The sequence below is a fragment of the Toxorhynchites rutilus genome, chromosome 2 (genome assembly GCF_029784135.1).
Source record: "Toxorhynchites rutilus septentrionalis strain SRP chromosome 2, ASM2978413v1, whole genome shotgun sequence".
Classification (NCBI taxonomy): Eukaryota; Metazoa; Arthropoda; class Insecta; order Diptera; family Culicidae; genus Toxorhynchites; species Toxorhynchites rutilus.
In genome coordinates this window covers 38,680,576-38,700,435 of record NC_073745.1, presented here as the reverse complement: position 1 = coordinate 38,700,435, position 19,860 = coordinate 38,680,576, and the positions used below count along the sequence as shown (strand labels likewise).

The following is a 19,860-nucleotide window of genomic DNA, read 5'->3' as shown; positions in this document are numbered from 1 at the left end:
AAACCGATGAAAAAACGATGAAATTTTGGGTTTGCAATTTTTATCGAACACTTTAGAATCTAATATATAAATATGATAAAAATGAAAAAAAACCTATAGAAGATATCCATAAAAATCAAAACCTTCAATAACTTTAGAATCACGGTTAATTAAAGGAAAATTTTTACAGAAAAGATCGCTTTACTATGTTTATATTGTGAAAATTACTTACTTAGTAAAAAATACTGTATATAAATGATTGTGAAGCGCGACGAGACAGAAAAATAGCTATTCTCATAGCGCGAAGATCTATAAACTTTTAATGAGCTTTATCTATTGCCCGTATATCTACTAATCTATAAGACGCGCTATCGCTATCATGTTCTCTTGGAAATTTAACTGAACACATGCGTCAGTAGCTTTCAACTGAGCAGTGAAATATGGCCATTCTTCCATTTGGTGAGTGCTTCGCGGATTTTTGAAAAAATAATATTAATAAATTTATTGGATTCATCAAAACTTTAGACAAAAGAAAGGTGGGACTAGTGCTCATAGCAGCTGCTGTAGTTTTTGTCAGCGCCCTAGTGATAACCATGCTAGTGATATCCTTCGGCAGTGAAATTTTGAACGATGCTGAAATGTTCGCTGGCCGAGATGTACTCGATGAGGTGCCACTGATCGATGGGTTAGTAAATAATTTCATTAGGTTTGTTTTTGTGACTCAATAAAAACTCTGACTGCTTGCCAGACACAACGATCTGCCCTTCAACATCTACAAACTGGAGCGAAATCTGCTGACAAACTTCGACCTGGACTCGAACCTTAAACTGCACCCTGTTTGGGGTCACACAAACACCAGCCACACGGACCTACCACGAATGCGTCAGGGAAAACTTGGGGCTCAGTTCTGGGTGGCCTACATTCGGTGTGCCGAGACCCAATACCGAGACGCCGTTGCGCGAACCATGGAACAAATCGATGTGGCTAAAAGAATTATTGCTAGGTACCCCAATGACCTCAAGTATGTAACTACATCGGACGGAATCATGGATGCGTTCCATGAGAAAAAGATAGCTTCTTTGCTTGTAGTGGAAGGTGGTCATTCGATTGACTCGCGCCTTGCGGTGTTGCGAATGTTCTACGAGCTAGGCGTTCGCTACATGACTTTAACTCACTCGTGTAATCTTCCCTGGGCGGACGCCTCACCGATAGATGAAATGAAGGATGCCACGATGAATAATTTGTCGACCTGGGGTCGTAATGTGTTATGGGAGATGAATCGTTTGGGGATGATGGTGGACATTTCCCACGTTAGCTACGGGGTTATGAAGGATGCCATCGAATACAGTAAGGCTCCGGTTATTTTCAGTCACTCATCATCATATGCGGTTTATCAACACCACCGGAACGTTCATGATGACGTGCTAGCGAAGATGGTCGAAAATGGTGGGATTGTTATGGTTAATTTCTATCCTGCGTTTGTCGGTGGCAAAAGCATTGACGATGTTGTTAGTGAGTATTTGTTTGTGGAATGATTCAAATCCATAGAGAATCTGATATATTTATCGCAGAGCACTTAAATCACATCAAATCTATTACCGGTCCGAATCACATTGGAATCGGTGGAGACTACGATGGAGTTGCTGACACTCCTGAAGGAATGGAAGATGTTTCCAAGTACCCGGAACTATTCGATGCATTGGCAGCGGGAAAGCTGAGGTCAGGTGAACCATTCACTCCTTGGACGAGGAGCGAGCTGCGCCAGCTGGCTGGACTGAACTTGCTGAGAGTCTTCAAAGTTATTGAACAAGTTCGAGATCAAATGATCGATGTGCCCCCGTACGAGGACATTATACCATATGCGGAATTCGAGAGGGCAGGTGTAGCGGATCAACCCTGTATGAGTGATATGAATGTGCATAAAGAATAAAAATCTTAATTCTAATCAGCCATTATGAATTCAAAACGAATAAATTGTTAGTCGATCTACAATCATTCGATACTTCTTCGGAACCCAAATTGTCAACCGAAATTCCAGAAGCTGCGTCGCAAAATCATTCCGCATTTACTGTACCCAATCAAGATAAGCATGCTAGTTTCCACAAAGTACATATGTAGTGAAAACATAAAGTTTTAAAAGATTTCTTGAAGCATGCTCCGATTGAGGAGCACAAAAGTGACTGCTCTCGAAGATGGTCATTACGATTTGCGAAGCAATTCGTTCAGTTTGATTGCCCAATCAAGATTATAGCAATAGATAGGAAGCATCAGCCCAAATTCGATTGTCAACTCATATAGTGGAAGCCACTGATCAAGATAATCGTTGCTCTTATCACAACGCTGCACCAATGAGTGGCCTCAGTATTGTTTTGAACTTCTCCTGCGTCAGACGGAGAGATATTAAACAGCTTATTGTCATCTGTGATAAATCGTTATTAGTGTATTGTCGTAAAACGTTCACGACAGTTGAGTAGTTTGATAGTGGAAAGGTTCATCCGCAGAGTAAAAAGGAGAAATCATGGCAAATTTGAGAGCATGTTAGTACTATCAGTTATACGCATATTTCCCACACAGATGGTTAACTATATCGAAACAATACCGTGAAATAATAGCCTCTAGAACAAAATGGTATGAATACATTTCTGTAGATCATTGTTGAAGTAAGTCTGAAGGCTTAATTGAAACTACAAACCACAGACGGAGTTCTATTACCCAGCAGCCGTCCATCACATGTTTCATAATTTGTTTCTCTTATTTGCAAGTCAGCGTGAAATTGCAAAAAGTTCTGATTCGAATCGCCCAACCGCCCGCGAATGCCTAAACGCTTATAATGTTCGAATATGGGCTCGAGCGCACATTTCCTCCAACAGATTTTAAGATTGAACACAACAAAACCGGAGCTAGAAAGTGCATTTGATTTATGAGTAAACGTCGTGGATATGATGGTGATTATAGAAAGTAAAATCCTTCAATCAAACACAAATTGTGATTTTTCATATATTCCCAGTGTATACATTCGAAGTTCGTCTGAGGCGTCCATCATTTTTTTCATTTCATCCCGATTCTCCTATTGGGCAGGGTGAGTACTAATTAAAAAAATTAAAATTCTGAAATTTTGTGAGGATGATACAGATCGTATACTGAATGTCAGTTGCTGGTTAGCGTGAAAAAAAATAGTGACCTGATTCTTCGTAATCTAAAAAAATGGACACATATCCTATATCAAATCCAAAATCAAATCTCTTTAAAAGTCATTGCTGACGTTATGAAAGTGAAATGGACGTTTTTGATTCAATGACCTTATAGACCCCCTGGGGTTTTCGGTTTCCCAGGGATCGACAGAAACGAAAATCGATTTTGAGGGTCGACGGGGTCTGAATATCGACCCCTATAAAATAACACAAGTTCTTGTTTGATATATTTAAGATGCTCCATAAGTTGTATTGCGTGAACCACTCTGTTATAAGAATGACCAGGATTGCCACATTTTATCCTGTAAAATTTTCTGAAAAAAATCTGTATATCTTTATTATTTACAAAAAAGCCTGTATCTAAAAAATAACGAAAAATTAAAAGGAAGGTTTATATTTATTTTAAATTTATTGTTCTTATTCATGGTTTGCTTATGTTGAACTTTGCTTTTCTTAAATTGTCCGTCAATTCCATCCTTGACGCCCCTCCTTGAGCCGATACATAGTTCTTTGCTTTCAAAATAGAGTCCATCATTGTGGAAGCCAACCGATTTCAGAACTTGGTTTTGTTGGCATTGTGAAGCGAGAATATTCACTCAACACACGCTGATGAATGTGGAACTAACAAAAAGTGCCCCAAAAACATTTTCAGCTGGAATGGAGAAGTGAGGTGACCTTTAATATGGTTCAACATTTTTATAAATCAGGGTACATAGCTTCATGACTCAACGATAAAACGATAGAAAATGAACTGTAATTAATTTAACATTTAAATTTGAATTTGAAAAAAATATCTTTAAATTCTGTATCTTTGCAGAAAATTAGTAATTCTGTATATACAGATTCTGTATCTGAAATTTGGCGAAAAATGTGTAGAATACATAATATTCTGTATATGTGGCAACCCTGAGAATGACTAATATCTTAGTAGAAAATATTATTGCTGTACATTTTAAAAACTCAACAAGACAAGACAAGACAAATAGAAGATGAAAAATTCGACAAGTAAAAAAACGTGAACAGGTTCATGCTAGATAATGTGTTTGAGCGTACGATTCCTTCAGGCATGTTTAACATTTCTCTGTATTTTAAACATATACGCGACTTAACACGAAGAAAGCCATCATCAAATTCATGTCCAAACATGCTCCTAATATTTTATTGAAGCATGTTACCCTTAGGTTTCAATTTCATATGCGTTCTGAAATACGTTGGAGCATGAATGATAATATACTCAACTTCTAATTTAATTCAAGAGATTACAAGGTATTTACATAGCTAAATGAAGTGAACTAGAATAAAGTGATTGAAAAAGAATTTACAGAATGCTTGGTCTTCTACGCGATGGCGTAACAAATTTTTTTTTAATTATTTCAAGAAAACTTGAGATGGGTCGCGAAGAGGGAAAAATGTTATTCAATTTATCATAGACCAACAGATTTTCTCTCCAGCTGGACGAGTCTGCATTACCCAGCAATGAAGGTCTGTTGTTAGGGTATGTTCGAAATAATTAAGATGAAAATATGTGCCAATAAATGATTTTTGCTACATATATGAAGACCAGTGCTTGGAAATATCTCTTTCACATCAACCATTTCAGTTGAATTTCAGACCATATTCGATCATTATATCTTTGCATTCGGGATACTTGAAAATGAATCAACTCCAAACCTCACAACCAGCAAGTCACTCACAGTTGATTCATTCAGTTTCATTCATTCTCTTTTTCGTTCTGCTCTGCGTTCACGGAATGTGAACAAAAGGAAATATCCCTAGTTTTGTCATTCATTGATATTAATATACCGGTTCATTCAATCAACAACGTTCTCGGACACTGATAAAACGGTAAAATTCATCGAGAAAGCTAAGGAAATTCGCTACGAAAATTCTTAATTGTGACAACAAATGAGGAAAGCGCAGAGGAGTGTGAAGGAATCGACAGTGTAAGCCGAGGAAGAGGCGTTTTTAAATTGTTCTAGCAAGCAAGTTTTCCTTCTCAATTGAAATGGTTTCATTTTACATAGTGAATACGAATATGAATATGAATTCCAATTATCGGAAATGCTTCGAAAGACTTCAATTCCGAAGTAAAAAAGTACTGTTTTGACTCAAATTCCGAACACTTAATTTTAAAAACTAAATTTACCGAACATCAATGTTGTTTTGATACTAATGTTGTTATACGGAAGGGTATATCCTAAGAATATCGGGGTTTTCATTATTCAATTATTTATGACATTGATGATGAAAGTCACACTTTTATCGTGATATTGAAAATGAACAGTCACAACATTCCTGACAATTCAATGGCAATGAATAAATGTGAATGAAGTCTCATGATTCGAACTTTTAAGAAAGCTCAGATAGAACAGAATGAATATGAATGAACACATATGTAAATTTGTTTGACGTCAAATGAATGACAGCAGTGATATTTTTTAACAAGTTCAATATTTCCAAGCCCTGATGAAGACTGATACCAGAGGAGAATCGATCGATTTTTTTACCGAAAAAGCTATTCCATGTAAGAACATTCATACTGATGGTGCTCCATCAATGGTTGGTCGTCATCGGGGTTTTACAGCTCGCTCAAAGTTACAACTGCGTAAGGTACCGGCCATTCACTGTGTGATTCACAAACAGCATTTAGTAGCAAAAAAATCTGAGCCCTAGATCGCATCAGTCTTCACTATAAAAACGACGAAATCTTTACTCGGTTACTTCTACACGCTGGAGTTCGCTGACTACCAAGAGTCTCTTGTATAGCAAGATCAGCTTTTTTGAATTTGTGTTTCAGCTGAAATAATATCAATAATGTCGGTCCTTCTGACAAAACCTTCGAAACAAAATTTGAGCAGAGGAGAATATTCACAGTTTCCGCATTTGTCAAAATTATCACAAAAGCTTTAAGACCATGTTATATTATCATATGTCACTCACTTGGAAGCATTACACAAGGATTTTACTAAAATGTTTTTAGATCTTCAAAATTTTCGAATTCCTCAATTGATAATAAATCGGTACTATATCACATCCATGGAATGAGCCAAGGTGATAATGCAAGAAAAGTTGATTAGCACAGCACAGATGAGGCAGCAATACAACCAAGGTTGTCATAGTTATAACGAAACATGGAAAAACAGTATCCTGCGATGTGTGACATTGCTGAAAAATATCTTCTCGTTTTTCCATCATCATACTTTGTCGAAAAAGGCTTCATTATGGTTACAAACAACGCGAAACCGAAGGAACCATTTGAAAATCAACGAACGCGGAGGCTTGAGGCTTTAAATAACCAATATTGAACCGTATTTTGATATTTTGGTAGTTGTGGATAGATTGGTTTGCGATTTGAATGTTTTTATAGTTTGTGAGCAATTTGTCTTAATAATTATTTATTACACTTGATGTTTACTTGTATGTTATCTCTATTTATTTTATTAAATATGATGAGAAAATATTTGTTTTCTGTATTATAGTGACTTTCAGCACTTTTGGCTGATTTGTCACATTACTTCCATTTTTTGGAAGAATGTCGGGAGAGTGAATTGAACTCGTGACCTTTTGCGTGAAGAAATAATGTCGACTTTATTCATTTAACCAATGCAATGCAATGTTTTCAAATTGATAATTATTTAGTGAGAAAAAAAACCTAAAGATAGGATTTCCAAAGAAATTTGGCTATGGGGGTCTAAGGTATGACCTAACTCTGGAAAAGGGGTCTCTTGCCCAAAAGAGTTTGAGAACTCCTGTTATAGATTATAGCAATCAATAACAGCAGTGAAAAAATGAAGGGTCCAGAGGCAAGTTATTGGTGAATAATCGGAATAAATTATTGTTATTGATGTTATTGATTTGATAAGAAAATGACATCAGATTCTGGAGGGAGAAGCTTAGGAGAAATATTGTAAGAATTTTGTCAGAATATATTTCCCATGTATTTCACATTTAAATATTTTGCTTTTTAAAAAAAAATCAAGCTTCTCATTCTCATTCTCATACAATAATTCTCCATGAGGTTACAGCATACTTTTCAGTATGTAATGATCAACTGGTACCATACAATCTGAACAAAATGTATATCAATTTATTACTTCGTCAAACAATTTAATTGAGTACAAATCGGGATTCTGGAAGAAATTTTCTAAAACCAAATCTTCGGAAAACCGATCTAAATAGATAATGCTTTGAATATAGAAAAACTTTCTGTGTCTCTAAAGTTCTGAACCACGCGAAATGAAGTCATTTGAAATGACTGGTAGAAAATACAACCTTACAATCAGAGGTCGAATAATAAATTATTTTTTATTTTATTTCTATTTTACTTGCCTTCGAGATTGGTAGTACAGATTAACTAATTCTATTTTTGAATATGTCCTTGGATACAGCAGAGTCAAAACTTACAGACACTTCGTTAAAACGACGACAACAAACATCATACGGGTTATTCAATTCAAAGAGTACGATGCACCGGTAGACGAAGGAAATCTGCATGCCGCGTTGTTCTGGTCAGAACGTTGGAATTAATGTTTTCCAGCAGTGTCGAACAGTCCACATAACATTCTAACGCAAAACTTCGTACTACAAAGTTATAACAAAATTTATTCAAAAATGACCAACTAGCCCCGCCCAACCCTACACTCGTGATAACAGTTTTTCCACTTCTCGAATTCCCGGGAAAGAACTTTTTGGTACACCGGGGCAAGCTAAAACGGGAGGCGATCTGGCGTAGTGGTAACATCCATACCTCTCACGCAGAGATCACGAGTTCAATTCTCACTCCCGACATTCTTCCAAAAATAGAAGTAAAATTGACGAACCAGCCGAAATGTGTTGAAGGTCACTATAATAGAGAAAAAAAGTTGAAACGGAAGCCACAGTATTTACTAGGAATGATGAATTGAAGTAATATATACGTAGGGCTATGTCTTATATTAAGGGTGCCAAATCAGAAAACAGGTCACGTTTTTATGAAATAAAGTTGACGTAAATAACTATTTTTGCTGCGAATGGATTTTAACGATTTTCATACCAATCGAATGGGAAATTTTCTATGATTTGTTTGATATGCCACACATTACAATTCCATAGTCTGTACATGGTTCCAATTGATTAAAATTGGAACCATTCCCATTTCCCCATACATTTGTTCTGTCCATTTGTGTGCTTTCTCGAACAGAGTTGTCAATAAAGGGCAGCTTTTGCAGCCGCTAGAATAGAAACAACGAAGGGGGATAGCAAAAAGAGAATATTTGCAAAGTAAACTCCACCCAGGGTTCCAGGGTTCCAGGGTGGAGTTTACTTTGCAAATATTCTCTTTTTGCTATCCCCCTTCGTTGTTTCTATTCTAGCGGCTGCAAAAGCTGCCCGTTATTGACAGCTCTGTTCGAGAAAGCACACAAATGGACAGAACAAATGTATGGGGAAATGGGAATGGTTCCAATTTTAATCATAGTAAGAGTGCTCATACACTGTTAGACCGAAGCCAAATATTTGACTCTTTTTGACAGATAAAATTTGGTCAACGTGTACTGATCAAATATATTCTACACAAAACACGACAAGCAAATATTCAATTATTGGATGCCTAAAATATTTTTTCAGTCTGTTCTTCGAACCTGTCGGTACATGGTTAGGTTACCTTGGATATTTCAGTTGATTTTTTTCCATGTTCGGTGTTTGATATTGTTTACTACTGTTTATAATTGAAGAGTGGCAAACAAAATAGTGTTTGTACAAATATCAAATCAAACCTTATCTGTCAAAAAATATCAAATATTTGACCTCCGGGCAAACAGTGTACGGCCACCTTAAGTATAGCGACAGCGTATAAGTATTGCATCTCCTCTGAGAAAAATTCTCAGAATCTTTCTGTGCCCAAAACAAAAAATGTTCTGTTCGTTTTGTGTTCTATGTTTCGCCTCGAGCTGTGAACGCTAGCGAATGTTTCACATGATCTCTGGCATTGCAATTAACACAATCATCCGAGCCATGGCAAAGCAGGCGAAAAATGAGAAGAGTGCAAATGATTATAGGTCTCTTCTAGCCATCAGTGTTTGGCTTTGTGTGTGTTGCTTGTTTTCTTTGCGCGAAACTTAGAACTTATTAAATTCCTGTACATTTGAATAGCACACCTTCGATACTTTTAGTTGCCATTCATATTTGCTCTCATGTACATCACCTCTGTTTTGATGCAACAAGATCCTAGCTTTGTTGACGTTTTTGACCGAGAGTCGAAAAACAATTTTTCATAAACTGCTATTTTCGCGATGTTTCATTTTATCGCTGCAACTGTGTGCATCTTTTAGACACGTATTTGATGCTTGTTGAATGACAATACACGGACGATGTCTCTCGTTAAATACTCAGTGCAATACGTGCATTGATATAAAAACAAATTGCGTCGGGATCTGATATGTAAGACAGCCTAAGGGCTGCCATGACGTGTAGAAGCGCTGATCTGCATTTTTCAAAATTGTGTTCAACCACAACGACCCGAGTGTAATGCATTCCTTAATCAATTTGTTTTCATTTATTAAGATATTATTTTGTAAGTAACAGTGAAAGTGAGTCAATAGATATACCATTCATGAAATTAGTCAAGAGCTGGTTCACTGGTTCACTAGGCATTAAAATTCGTTTAGAAAAGTGTAAACTATTAGGGAAGGTGGGGGTAAAAAGGACATGTTAAGAAGAACTTCAATTATACTTGGAAGCTCATGTTTCCCAAAACTTTAATGCAGTTTCTCGCATTTCAGTATACTGTTTTTCTACCTAATTGACCAAATATTTTACAAAAAAGTGTTTTTCAATGTTTTTTGCTGAAATTAAAACAGACCGAAAAGTACAACATTCTTTTCATTGCGGGTATAATGGACATGTAGTGGGGATAATATGGACAGGTTTGTAATATATGAAGCGTAGAGGTTTATCGATCGCGAGAGGAATAATTCTATTCACCCAAGGTCTGAACTGAACACGAATGTCCGTTAAATGATGAAAAAATCGAATCAATCCACCTAGAAATGATATCGTGCTTTTCAGCAGTATAAACGAACAGACCCTCAACTATTTTGCTTTTGGTTCCAGTCAGCTTCTAAACAGTCAACATTTGGCGATTTGATTTTCATTGATATACGCAGGGCATTCCTATATTAAACAAACTTTTCACAGTTCATCTCACTCCCACTGGTAACTGTCCGTTTTACCCCACCAGTACAATTATTTCAATAATTTAAATTTTTCCACTCAAAAATGAATTTACTTTCCCGTACATACTTAATATTGCTTCTCTGTTAACTCACAAACCGAAATATAACCATCAGCGAATTGAATTTTGATATTAAACCACTCAAAATGCTTAATATCGAAGCAGCTAAAATTACATCCCCACGCGGAATCATGTATGATTTTCGGCTATTGTTTCTCTTTTTCACTTTTAATCAGTATTCATGGCCATAGGGTGGCTTAAATATTATGGAATATCATGTAGAAGGTGTTCTCATTAACAGAAATCGTAAATTCAAAAGGTAACTATACAAATCAACCACCTGTCTATATTACCCCCACTGTCCGTATTACCCGCGGTTCCCCTACATGATTGAATAAAGCATTTATCATTTTAGATCCCTTACTGTGGTGGCTGACCGCAGAGAGTTAAATAATGTTATGAATTTCACCCAAAAATAATGTATTACTTTTTCTACAACCTAGTACAGCCATTCCATGCCAAACCGATATAATAGTTCTCAGATTTTCGTGAAAAGTGGTAGATTTATTCTTTATCGCAAACAATTAGAGCCTTATTTTTTTATTTTTTTGTTATTGTGACCATTTCCGTTTTAGGGTGTCACTTTTTTTCACTTTTTTCTTAAAATGACTTTTTTCAAAAGTTCATAACTTTTGTACTACTGAGCCGATTCTGATAATCGACATATCAAATTGAAGCCAATGTGCTAGCTTTTTTATGGCTTTTATTAAAAATATTGAACCAGCAAAAAATGGATCTTCTGATGTGGAGAAATTCAACGTTTCATCTGAAGTTCCTTCCATTGGCTGGTTGTCAGGAAAACTAGTCGCTATGGTCGTATGCACTTGGTCCACTCTGACTGCATATTATTATCAGTTATTGTTGATCAGTCAAAATGAATTTATGCCATAGACCTGGCTGTTTGTAATATAAGTGTGATCTGATAAAAGCAGAATGTAGGTTAAGAAATTCTTGATTGTTTGCTACTATTAGCAATTTCTTTCTTATTTTGTTACTTAGTCCGGTCTGTCTGGACACCGAGCAAGTGGGAATTAAATTTTCCTAAATTTCCTATTTTCTGCCATGTTTGGTTGGAGTATGGTTGGTTGAAATATGTGTAATATTTTGAGATGACCTCTATCCCCCTTCCATATTAGGGAGGGATTTCAAACCACCATAGAAACATTTTTCGTACCCAAAAACCCTCACATGGTTCCATTTTATTGATTAGTTCTCGAGTTATGTAGCCTTGCGAAAAAAAAACACATAGAAACACAAACACATAGAGGAAGAGATGATAACCGCCCTCGTACACACATCATGCTAAATTGGATAGATTCATGCGTTGTTTCTCATCCAAATTTGTATAAACATTTATTGAAATGACAGGTACACGTATGAAATAAGCTGGGCCTATTCACTTAGAGTCGTAATTGAAATTTTCTAATACGTACAAAAACGAAATTAGTTGAAGAACCAACTCTTGCTAAGAGATCGGTTTTTTCATTATCTTCTACACCGCAGTAACAAGGCCCCCAGTGTAGATAAACATCGTTTTGCAGAAGACACTGCTTGCTCCCTTGGCTTCATCGCTTTTGTTACAAATGTTATCCATTATTATCAATAAACTTTGGTATGCGTTCAAAACGACTTCTAAAGGAATAACGCCATTTCTCCAAAAAGATGCTATTTCAGGCGTTAAAGATGTTTATTACGCAATTTATTTTCGATTTACGGAATAAGAATTCATTGGGGACTGAACACGGGTGTTAGTAAAATCCTACTAAGATTTTATTCGGTCTTTCAACCGTTAGTCAACAAATTCTTCAACAAATAATAAATAGGCCAAAGGCATCAATAAAATTTAGCTACAACTTTCGTAACATACGAATCAGTATGAACTTCTCTATAACCTATTGTAATTAACCAAGCACGAAACATAAAACAGTATGCGGTATTCTAATTTTTGGCTCAAAGCAATGTAGACAAACAACGTGACTTGTTTGTCGTCATTCGGTTATCGTCTATTTCGGAAGTAAAACAAATCATAAGCAAACCTCTAACAATCCATCCATAACTTACCTTTCCTAGTGCTCTCGAACTGGAAATTCTTCGCAACAATTGGAGTGGGCGTGATTGCAATCACGGCGGTTGTGATTGCAGTCCCTCTGGCGATCAGTTCGTCCGATTCCGACAATCGGGACCCCAACGATGTGAACCACTTTTTCGGTCGGACCGTACTGGATGAAGTGCCTCTGATCGATGGGTAAGTTTTCTGAAAGCAATAAGCCACAATGAATTAACCTAAACACTGTCACTTTTGCAACAGGCACAACGATCTACCGTACAACTTGTATTCCGTCGAACGCAACCGCATAAACAAGTTCGATTTGGATAAAAATTTGCGAGATAATCCGAAATGGAACACAACCAAAACCAGCCACACTGATATTCCCCGACTATTGGAAGGTAAGATTGGATCCCAGTTTTGGGTGGCCTACGTTGGCTGCGACACCCAGTACAAGGATGCTGTCGAGCGAACGCTCGAGCAAATCGATGTCATCAAGCGTATGGTGAAGAAATATTCAAAGTACATGAAGTACGTAACGTCTGCGGATGGAATCATGGAGGCATTCCGGGAGAAGAAGATTGGATCACTGATCGCGGTGGAGGGAGGCCACTCTATGGACTCCCGATTGGCCATGCTTCGAATGTACTACGAACTGGGAGTGCGCTACATGACGCTTACTCACACCTGCAATACACCTTGGGCGGATGCTTCGCCCGTCGATGCCAACGCTACGGCTGTTTTGAAGAACGTCACCGAGTGGGGAAAAACTGTTATCTGGGAAATGAACCGGCTGGGAATGCTCGTGGACATCTCGCACGTAAGTCACGGCGTGATGGTGGATGTACTGAAGTACAGCAAAGCGCCGGTGATTTTCAGTCACTCGTCGTCTCATCACGTGTTCCCTCACCATCGGAACGTACGGGACGATGTGCTGAAGAAGCTGATCGCCAACGATGGGTTGATCATGGTGAACTTTTATACCGGTTTCATTGGTGGAAAAACGATCGATGATGTTGTTCGTGAGTATTGAAGAGTTATGTTTTTTTGTCCCATTTGGTTATTTAAGGCTCATTAGCATTTTATCAGTAACAGAGTCGAATTTTATTCGTGTACATGTCACATGTTCATCATATCTATAATTAGCACATTACACAGTTGCAATTTTTCGGCGTAAGAGTATTCCCTTCTATACCATTGTATATGATACATTTACACAGTAGCCATTTAGGAGTAAGAGTATTCCTTCTGTTCTTCCATTATCCAACTAAACCACCGGACAGCGGATACAGTTGATTGATCATTGTTGAGTTATTAATAGAACAGCAGCCCGATGTGTCTTGCAGAGCAGAGCAGTTGTTGTATGGATGAATCGATCTTATTTCGGCCGTGGATCGATCTCCATCGCTGATGATTTATTGCGGGTACGTAATTATTCTGTAACAACACAAAGATGGTCAATGAGGGCCCTGAGTTTTGAACTCACGATCGATCGCTTACTAAGCGAACGCGCAACCAATGTGGCTACGGAGACCCCCGAAGAGTTATGTTAACTTATTTATATTTATTTTTTTACTTACTCTCAAAAATCTGGACGGCAATCCCGATTCCATAAAAATGTTCAACTCATTTTCCACAAATCCTTTTTTTTATTAATTGTTTATTTTGACAGGCTCAGTTACATAAGTTTGAAGGAGCCATACTCTTAACTATATTTCTACTAGCATATATTGACATGTTTCCTTAATTCTATGGTTAATAAAATAGGAAACCGATTACTCGCGGTCGTCTCGAGTTTAGAAGGGTGACACATTTTCATTAGGAAAAGGATGGGATGTAAGGAGATGTGTGTTCACACTCACATTCACATTCACATGCTCATTCACACTGACACTCAATTCTTAAAACTATCCTTACATCTAATATGTATTTACAATTTAACTTATTCTAATGTTAGTAGGAAGGGAACCGGCACATTGGGCTGCTTTCCTCGAGCCCAAAGAGAGTTTTCTAAATTCGATCTGCCGACAAGATACAACTCGCACGACCAAACAACGTGTTCAATGTCGTGGTAACCATGGCCACAAACGCAGAGATTGCTGTCGGCAAGATTAAAACGAAAAAGAAGCGCATCTAACGAACAGTGATTGGACATGAGTCTGGAGAAGGTTCGTATAAAATTCCGACTCAAGTCCAGACTTTTGAACCATGGTTTGAGGCTATCCTTAGGGATAATCGAGTGGAACCACCGGCCCAATTCATCTTCGTTCCATTTGCGTTGCCAGTTAGCGATGGTATTTTTACGGACTAAAGAATAAAATTCATTGAAGGCGATTTGACGCTGATAAATGTCGCCTTCAATCGCACCCACCTTTGCTAATGAGTCAGCCCTCTCATTACCCGGAATTGAGCAATGTGAAGGGACCCAGACAAAGGTGATGACATAACAACGTCTGGATAAAGCACTCAAAATTTCTCGTATTCTCTCAAGGAAGTACGGCGAGTGCTTTTCCGGCCTCACTGAACGGATAGCTTCGACAGAGCTAAGACTATCCGTTACAATGTAATAGTGTTCAACAGGTCGTGAGGCGACGCTGTCCAGCGTCCAGTGTATTGCTGCCAATTCAGCAATATACACTGATCAAGGATTCTGAAGACTGTGGGAGGTGCTAAAAAAATCGTTGAACACTCCAAATCCTGTGGACTCATTCATAGAGGACCCATCAGTAAAGTACATATTATCACAATTGATACGCCCATACTTTGCATTGAAGATCGTAGGAACGATCCCCGATCGATGATAATCTGGAATTCCATGGACAAATCCTTTTGTTAAGGGAGTATTCTAGTGTAGAGAAAGCAAAACAATTGTTGTACAATAAGTGTTATTGGTTCAATAACAAGTCCAAACGATGGGTGGCCCATTTCGCCCGGCCTAGTCATATTGCCCCTATCTGCCCTGTTTGTTTTAAGACCTTCAGGATGAGCTCCTTACCATGTGCTTAAAAAACGTAATGTGGAATTACGACTACATTTTGGATCAAACCGGATTCCAAGCTTCTCGAAAATCAAATGTTGGGTGAAATGTCTGACAAAACTTCTATGGAATTCAAATCAAAAGCTTCCTTAAGTTTCCAGGAATACTGAGACTAGTTACTCAGCAAATCAAATTATGTACTTGATAGCCGGACATGTTTCGATCTATTGATCAAGAATCCGAAGGATCGTTTTCTTCAATAATTGTCTAATGCACGAAAGCATAGACAATATGAGTTATGGTCAAACACAGATTCGCCGGGCTTTTGAATGACTATTGCCATGACCTCCTCCATTCAGGTAGTAAAATGTTGTTTTCTAGTAGTTTTCTAGTAGAATTGATAATTGAGTAGATAAGTCTAGAAAAAATCTTTCTGCGATTTCGGGAAGTTTTTTAGAAGAAAAGTTATTCGATAAAGGAAGAAGAGCTATAAAGAATTCCAGTGTCACCACCGTGGCGAGGTCGAATTGAACTCGAGATGATTCAGTGGATAGTGGCCACACTTGGCTGAGATATTGATTTGCAAGTGATAACTACCATGAGGATCATTGATAACCTTCCACAGACAATCCAACAACAGCAGTTTCGAGTACAAGGATTAGCCCAGTCGGCTTTCCCGAGCCGGAGATTTTCCTATTTGTGGCGCTTCGTCAGTGTTCGAAACACTCTAACTGAAATCATCTTATGAATATGAGATCGACGCGTGTCCTTTACGGTAAATTTTTAGCATGTGATTTTTTTTATTGGAAAAATTTGAGAAACTAGTAGCTATGAAAATTTAAACCAAATGCCTTCTACTGTAAACATTCACTAACTGGGCGAAAAGGGAAGACAAGTTATCGACATTCGCGTTTTAACTGGTCCTGTTCGGAGTATCAGTTCAGTAAAAACGTAGTTTTTTGTAGCAGTTCGTTTCACTCAGCTCAAACTGAAATTCATTTTTTTTCAATTTATTATTATAATAAAAAATGCATTTCAACAACTTACAGAACTAGTTTCCGATTACATATATCGAATTGCAAACCGCGTGTGCAAATCCCCGATAATAGTTCTATTGTCCTATATTGACGAATTCAAAATATTTATCTCAAGAACAAATCAAGAACGGTATGTTCAGGATTCACGGCTTACCGGTCGTATAAATATTTGATATTTATACTAGTTGATAGCTAGAATATACCTTTTCCAATATCAAAACTTCACGAAATATTTTAAACAAATCGATCGAACAAAGAGTTGTTGTTTCCTTTAGCGTTCTAATTAAACTGGTTTCGTTATAGTCTAATCAGTTGGTATCTTGTGCGGCGTCTTTGACGTTTTCGGGAATCCTCGATTCGGAATTTGTGCCCAACGTTTTCAACAGGTCCGGCATGTTAAACATCAAATAAAATCGAGGGGAACTACAATGAATTGTTTGATTGGCGTTGATCATGAAATTGGATGAACAAAAGGATTCCAATGAAAGTTTTGCATTGAGTGCGACAGCAGGTATGAAATATGATTTGAGGAAATTTTTTTTGTATGTTTTTGTCATGCGAAAATAATGTCAATTCTCATAACATTTCAAATTACATTCGAATGCCCCTCACAGCAAATCTTCCATTTGAATATGGCTTCGATTGTTTACGGAATTCTGCTTTATAACTGGCCCAAGGACCAGTTAACGTTCGCCCAGTTAAAAAACAAACCATTTAAACCAGGACCAGTTAGCGAACGATTATGAATTGTTAGTTTTTTTTCACTTAATAGAATCGCAGTATCCAAGTTTCATAGGCATGTGATATTCAAGATTACGGACAGTTATCTTTTAATTCACTTATCAGAAGTTTGTGGCAAGCTACTGAAATCACTGAAAATATTTTCAGCAATATTTATAATAGAACTAAAAAAGCTGTTTAGCTTATCTCACTAAAAATGAAAAGACAACAAACCTTGAGTACTTACCTTTTTCCTTTCATTTTCTTCCATACGAAAAATCCATTTCGGCTGCAGACCACCTGAACTACATCAAATCCATAACCGGCCCGGACCACATCGGTATCGGCGGGGACTACGACGGCGTGGATAGCACCCCCGAGGGTCTTGAGGACGTCTCAAAGTATCCGGATCTGTTCGACATGCTAGCTGATGGGGCGTACAAGAATGGAACTGCGTTCGAGCCGTGGACCCGCGAGGAGCTTCAAAAACTTGCCGGTCTTAACTTGCTTCGTGTGTTCCGCGACGTGGAGAAGATTCGCGACAGTATGGGAAATGTGCCACCGTTCGAGGAGCTGATTCCGTACAAGGATTTCGAAGACGCGGGCGTCGCAGATCAACCGTGTATGAGCGATTTGGATATTCACAAGTAGTTTAAGAGATTTTTATAGTTTTGAGTACATACATTTTTTTTCGGAACATTGTACAATAGATATTAATACTAGTATTTTTAGAACGCATGCGTTACATTCTCGATTTCCATCAGATCCGAACAGATTTCATCCATTCGTGTGCCAATCTTTTTAGCAACTTCTAATTTTTCATTCGTCGGGAGACTCAGGAAGGACCAGATCAGATCTCCATCGACAACGCATCGGGTAGGATTGATCGGTAGCTTGCGAACGGTTTTCAACGTTCGGAAGGCTTTAGGATTCAACCCGCACAAGTGCGGACTATGAGTCATCAGTACATTCTGCAACATAAATAACCGCCGATAGGTTTTCTCGGGCAGCGGAAGCACATAGCCAACGCCACCGTCGAGCGTTGCGAAGTACGTGGTGTGTTTGAGCTCGTAGTTAAGATTCCGCTTCGACGAGTCGCTCTCGTGGAAATCACACTGCACCCGGAACATGGTGTTGACTCGTTGACCTAGGTGGTAGTCACATTTGCGCAGGAGACGCTGGCCACCGAACGATTCACGCGACTCGGGTTGGTACATGTAGGTAATGATGTTGCACTGTTCATCCGTGACCAGAAAGCCGAGGTTGGCATTGTCCACGGCGTACTCGATTTGGAATACGTTCAGGGGCTGGTAGTCTCGGGAAACGAGCGACAACGTGCGGAACTCTTCCTGGAAGCGCAGCAAACTGATTGATTTGTATACGTCGGCCACCAGAATCAGCGATTTGATTGACACTAGCTGGTGGACAAAGATGTTTGTGTCGATGAAGGCCACTCCTACCAGATCGCCATCCTTAAGCTGCCACAAATACACCTTCTGACCTACCGACCCCACCAGAAAGCCCGATACGTGTGTTATGGCAGAAACGGGTCCCTTCTGCTCTTTTATGATGATCTCCTTGAATTTGTACCTAAAAATCAGATCAGAATGGTTAATGTCAGGTGTGATCGGTTTTTCTTATCGAAGCAATCTTTATTATTCAGCCACAAGGTCTGTTCGAAATGTATCGAGATTTTTCAGTTTCCGCAGGTTATGTATATTCGATTTTTAGTGGCGTTATGTTAGTTATCATGTCCTTCACTTATGCTGATTCAAAATGATCAATGCAATCATTCAAAATGGAACGCTTTTCGTTGTTCACATCTTCTCGACCCTCTGAGAACATTTTATATCTCCGATAAACGTTGCTACGGTCAAAGGTAGCTTCACCATATACCATTCAACATTCGGAATCGTATCTTCGTATCTAATTCTGTTTTTCACGCAGCATTTGAAACAGATTCTTTCAGGAGGTTTTCAGGAGCCGAATACAGATACTTTGATTCATTATTTCGAATAGACATAAAAAATCGAACATACGTAACCCGCGAAAATCTAAAATTCTCGATACTTTTTGAGCAATCCTCGTATAAAACTTCCTATCACAGTTCAGCCATTGCTATCAGAAAAAAGTTGTTATTGTATCATTTGAGTTGAAGAACATTGGGAATATGAGGAATTATAAACAGATTGGAAATGGAGAAAAGAAAAGTGAATAAGAAAACTGAACGTAAGTGGATGAAAGACGGATGCTGGAGAGTGAAGTCCCATGGTACTTTTGTGAAAATTGGCCCTTTTCTTCATAAAACGATGTTTACATGCATAATCTTCTGAAAAACAAAAAAAAACTTATTATTTGTTTCCAGCTTTAAAAAACGACATCAAGCTCATTTGTACCATGTTGATATTCTAGGGTTAACTCTACAGAATATACATTGAAAAACGTTAGTGACAATGCATTTCTCTGGGGCTCTTCATTCTCTTGCAAATACTTCGATCACGCAATTCGAGGCTGGTATACCTTTTCGGCATACACACGCAAACACACAGAGTACAACCATTTTTTCTACCTTGGCCGCATTGAGTGAGTTTGGAAGGTCGACACAAAATGCTTGCATTAAAAAAGGATAAATTATACCA

At 38.1% G+C, this 19,860-nt stretch overlaps 3 protein-coding genes across 8 annotated transcripts in view; 2 read left to right on the top strand and 1 right to left on the bottom strand.

Annotated features, from left to right (window-relative positions):
- The first annotated feature begins 385 nt into the window (after positions 1-385).
- Positions 386-1,953, top strand: LOC129770197 (dipeptidase 1-like). The gene is made up of 4 exons (XM_055772883.1): positions 386-438; positions 505-664; positions 728-1,491; positions 1,551-1,953. Exons 1-4 carry the CDS (start codon positions 420-422, stop codon positions 1,907-1,909), a joined length of 1,302 nt encoding a protein of 433 aa, XP_055628858.1. The 5' UTR covers positions 386-419; the 3' UTR covers positions 1,910-1,953.
- A 388-nt stretch (positions 1,954-2,341) lies between these two features.
- LOC129764707 (dipeptidase 1-like) lies at positions 2,342-17,955 on the top strand. Of its 4 annotated transcripts, none has more exons than XM_055764080.1 (6): positions 2,350-2,516; positions 2,746-2,924; positions 2,987-3,058; positions 12,511-12,685; positions 12,749-13,509; positions 17,517-17,955. In XM_055764080.1, the coding sequence occupies exons 2-6, from the start codon at positions 2,900-2,902 to the stop codon at positions 17,870-17,872; spliced, it is 1,389 nt and encodes a 462-aa protein (XP_055620055.1). In that variant the 5' UTR covers positions 2,350-2,516; positions 2,746-2,899; the 3' UTR covers positions 17,873-17,955. The 4 variants fall into 4 exon arrangements, with proteins under 4 accessions (XP_055620056.1, XP_055620055.1, XP_055620054.1 ...); XM_055764079.1 differs by having other exon boundaries at positions 2,350-2,607; XM_055764078.1 differs by having other exon boundaries at positions 2,489-2,607; positions 2,742-2,924.
- Positions 17,879-19,860, bottom strand: part of LOC129764706 (cleavage and polyadenylation specificity factor subunit 1) — a 37,802-nt gene continuing 35,820 nt past the window's right edge. For all 3 annotated transcript variants that reach the window (XM_055764075.1, XM_055764077.1, XM_055764076.1), the window contains one exon: positions 17,879-18,811. In XM_055764075.1, coding sequence (XP_055620050.1) covers positions 17,950-18,811 — 862 coding nt within the window. In that variant the 3' untranslated portion in view covers positions 17,879-17,949. The remainder of the gene's footprint in view (positions 18,812-19,860) is intronic.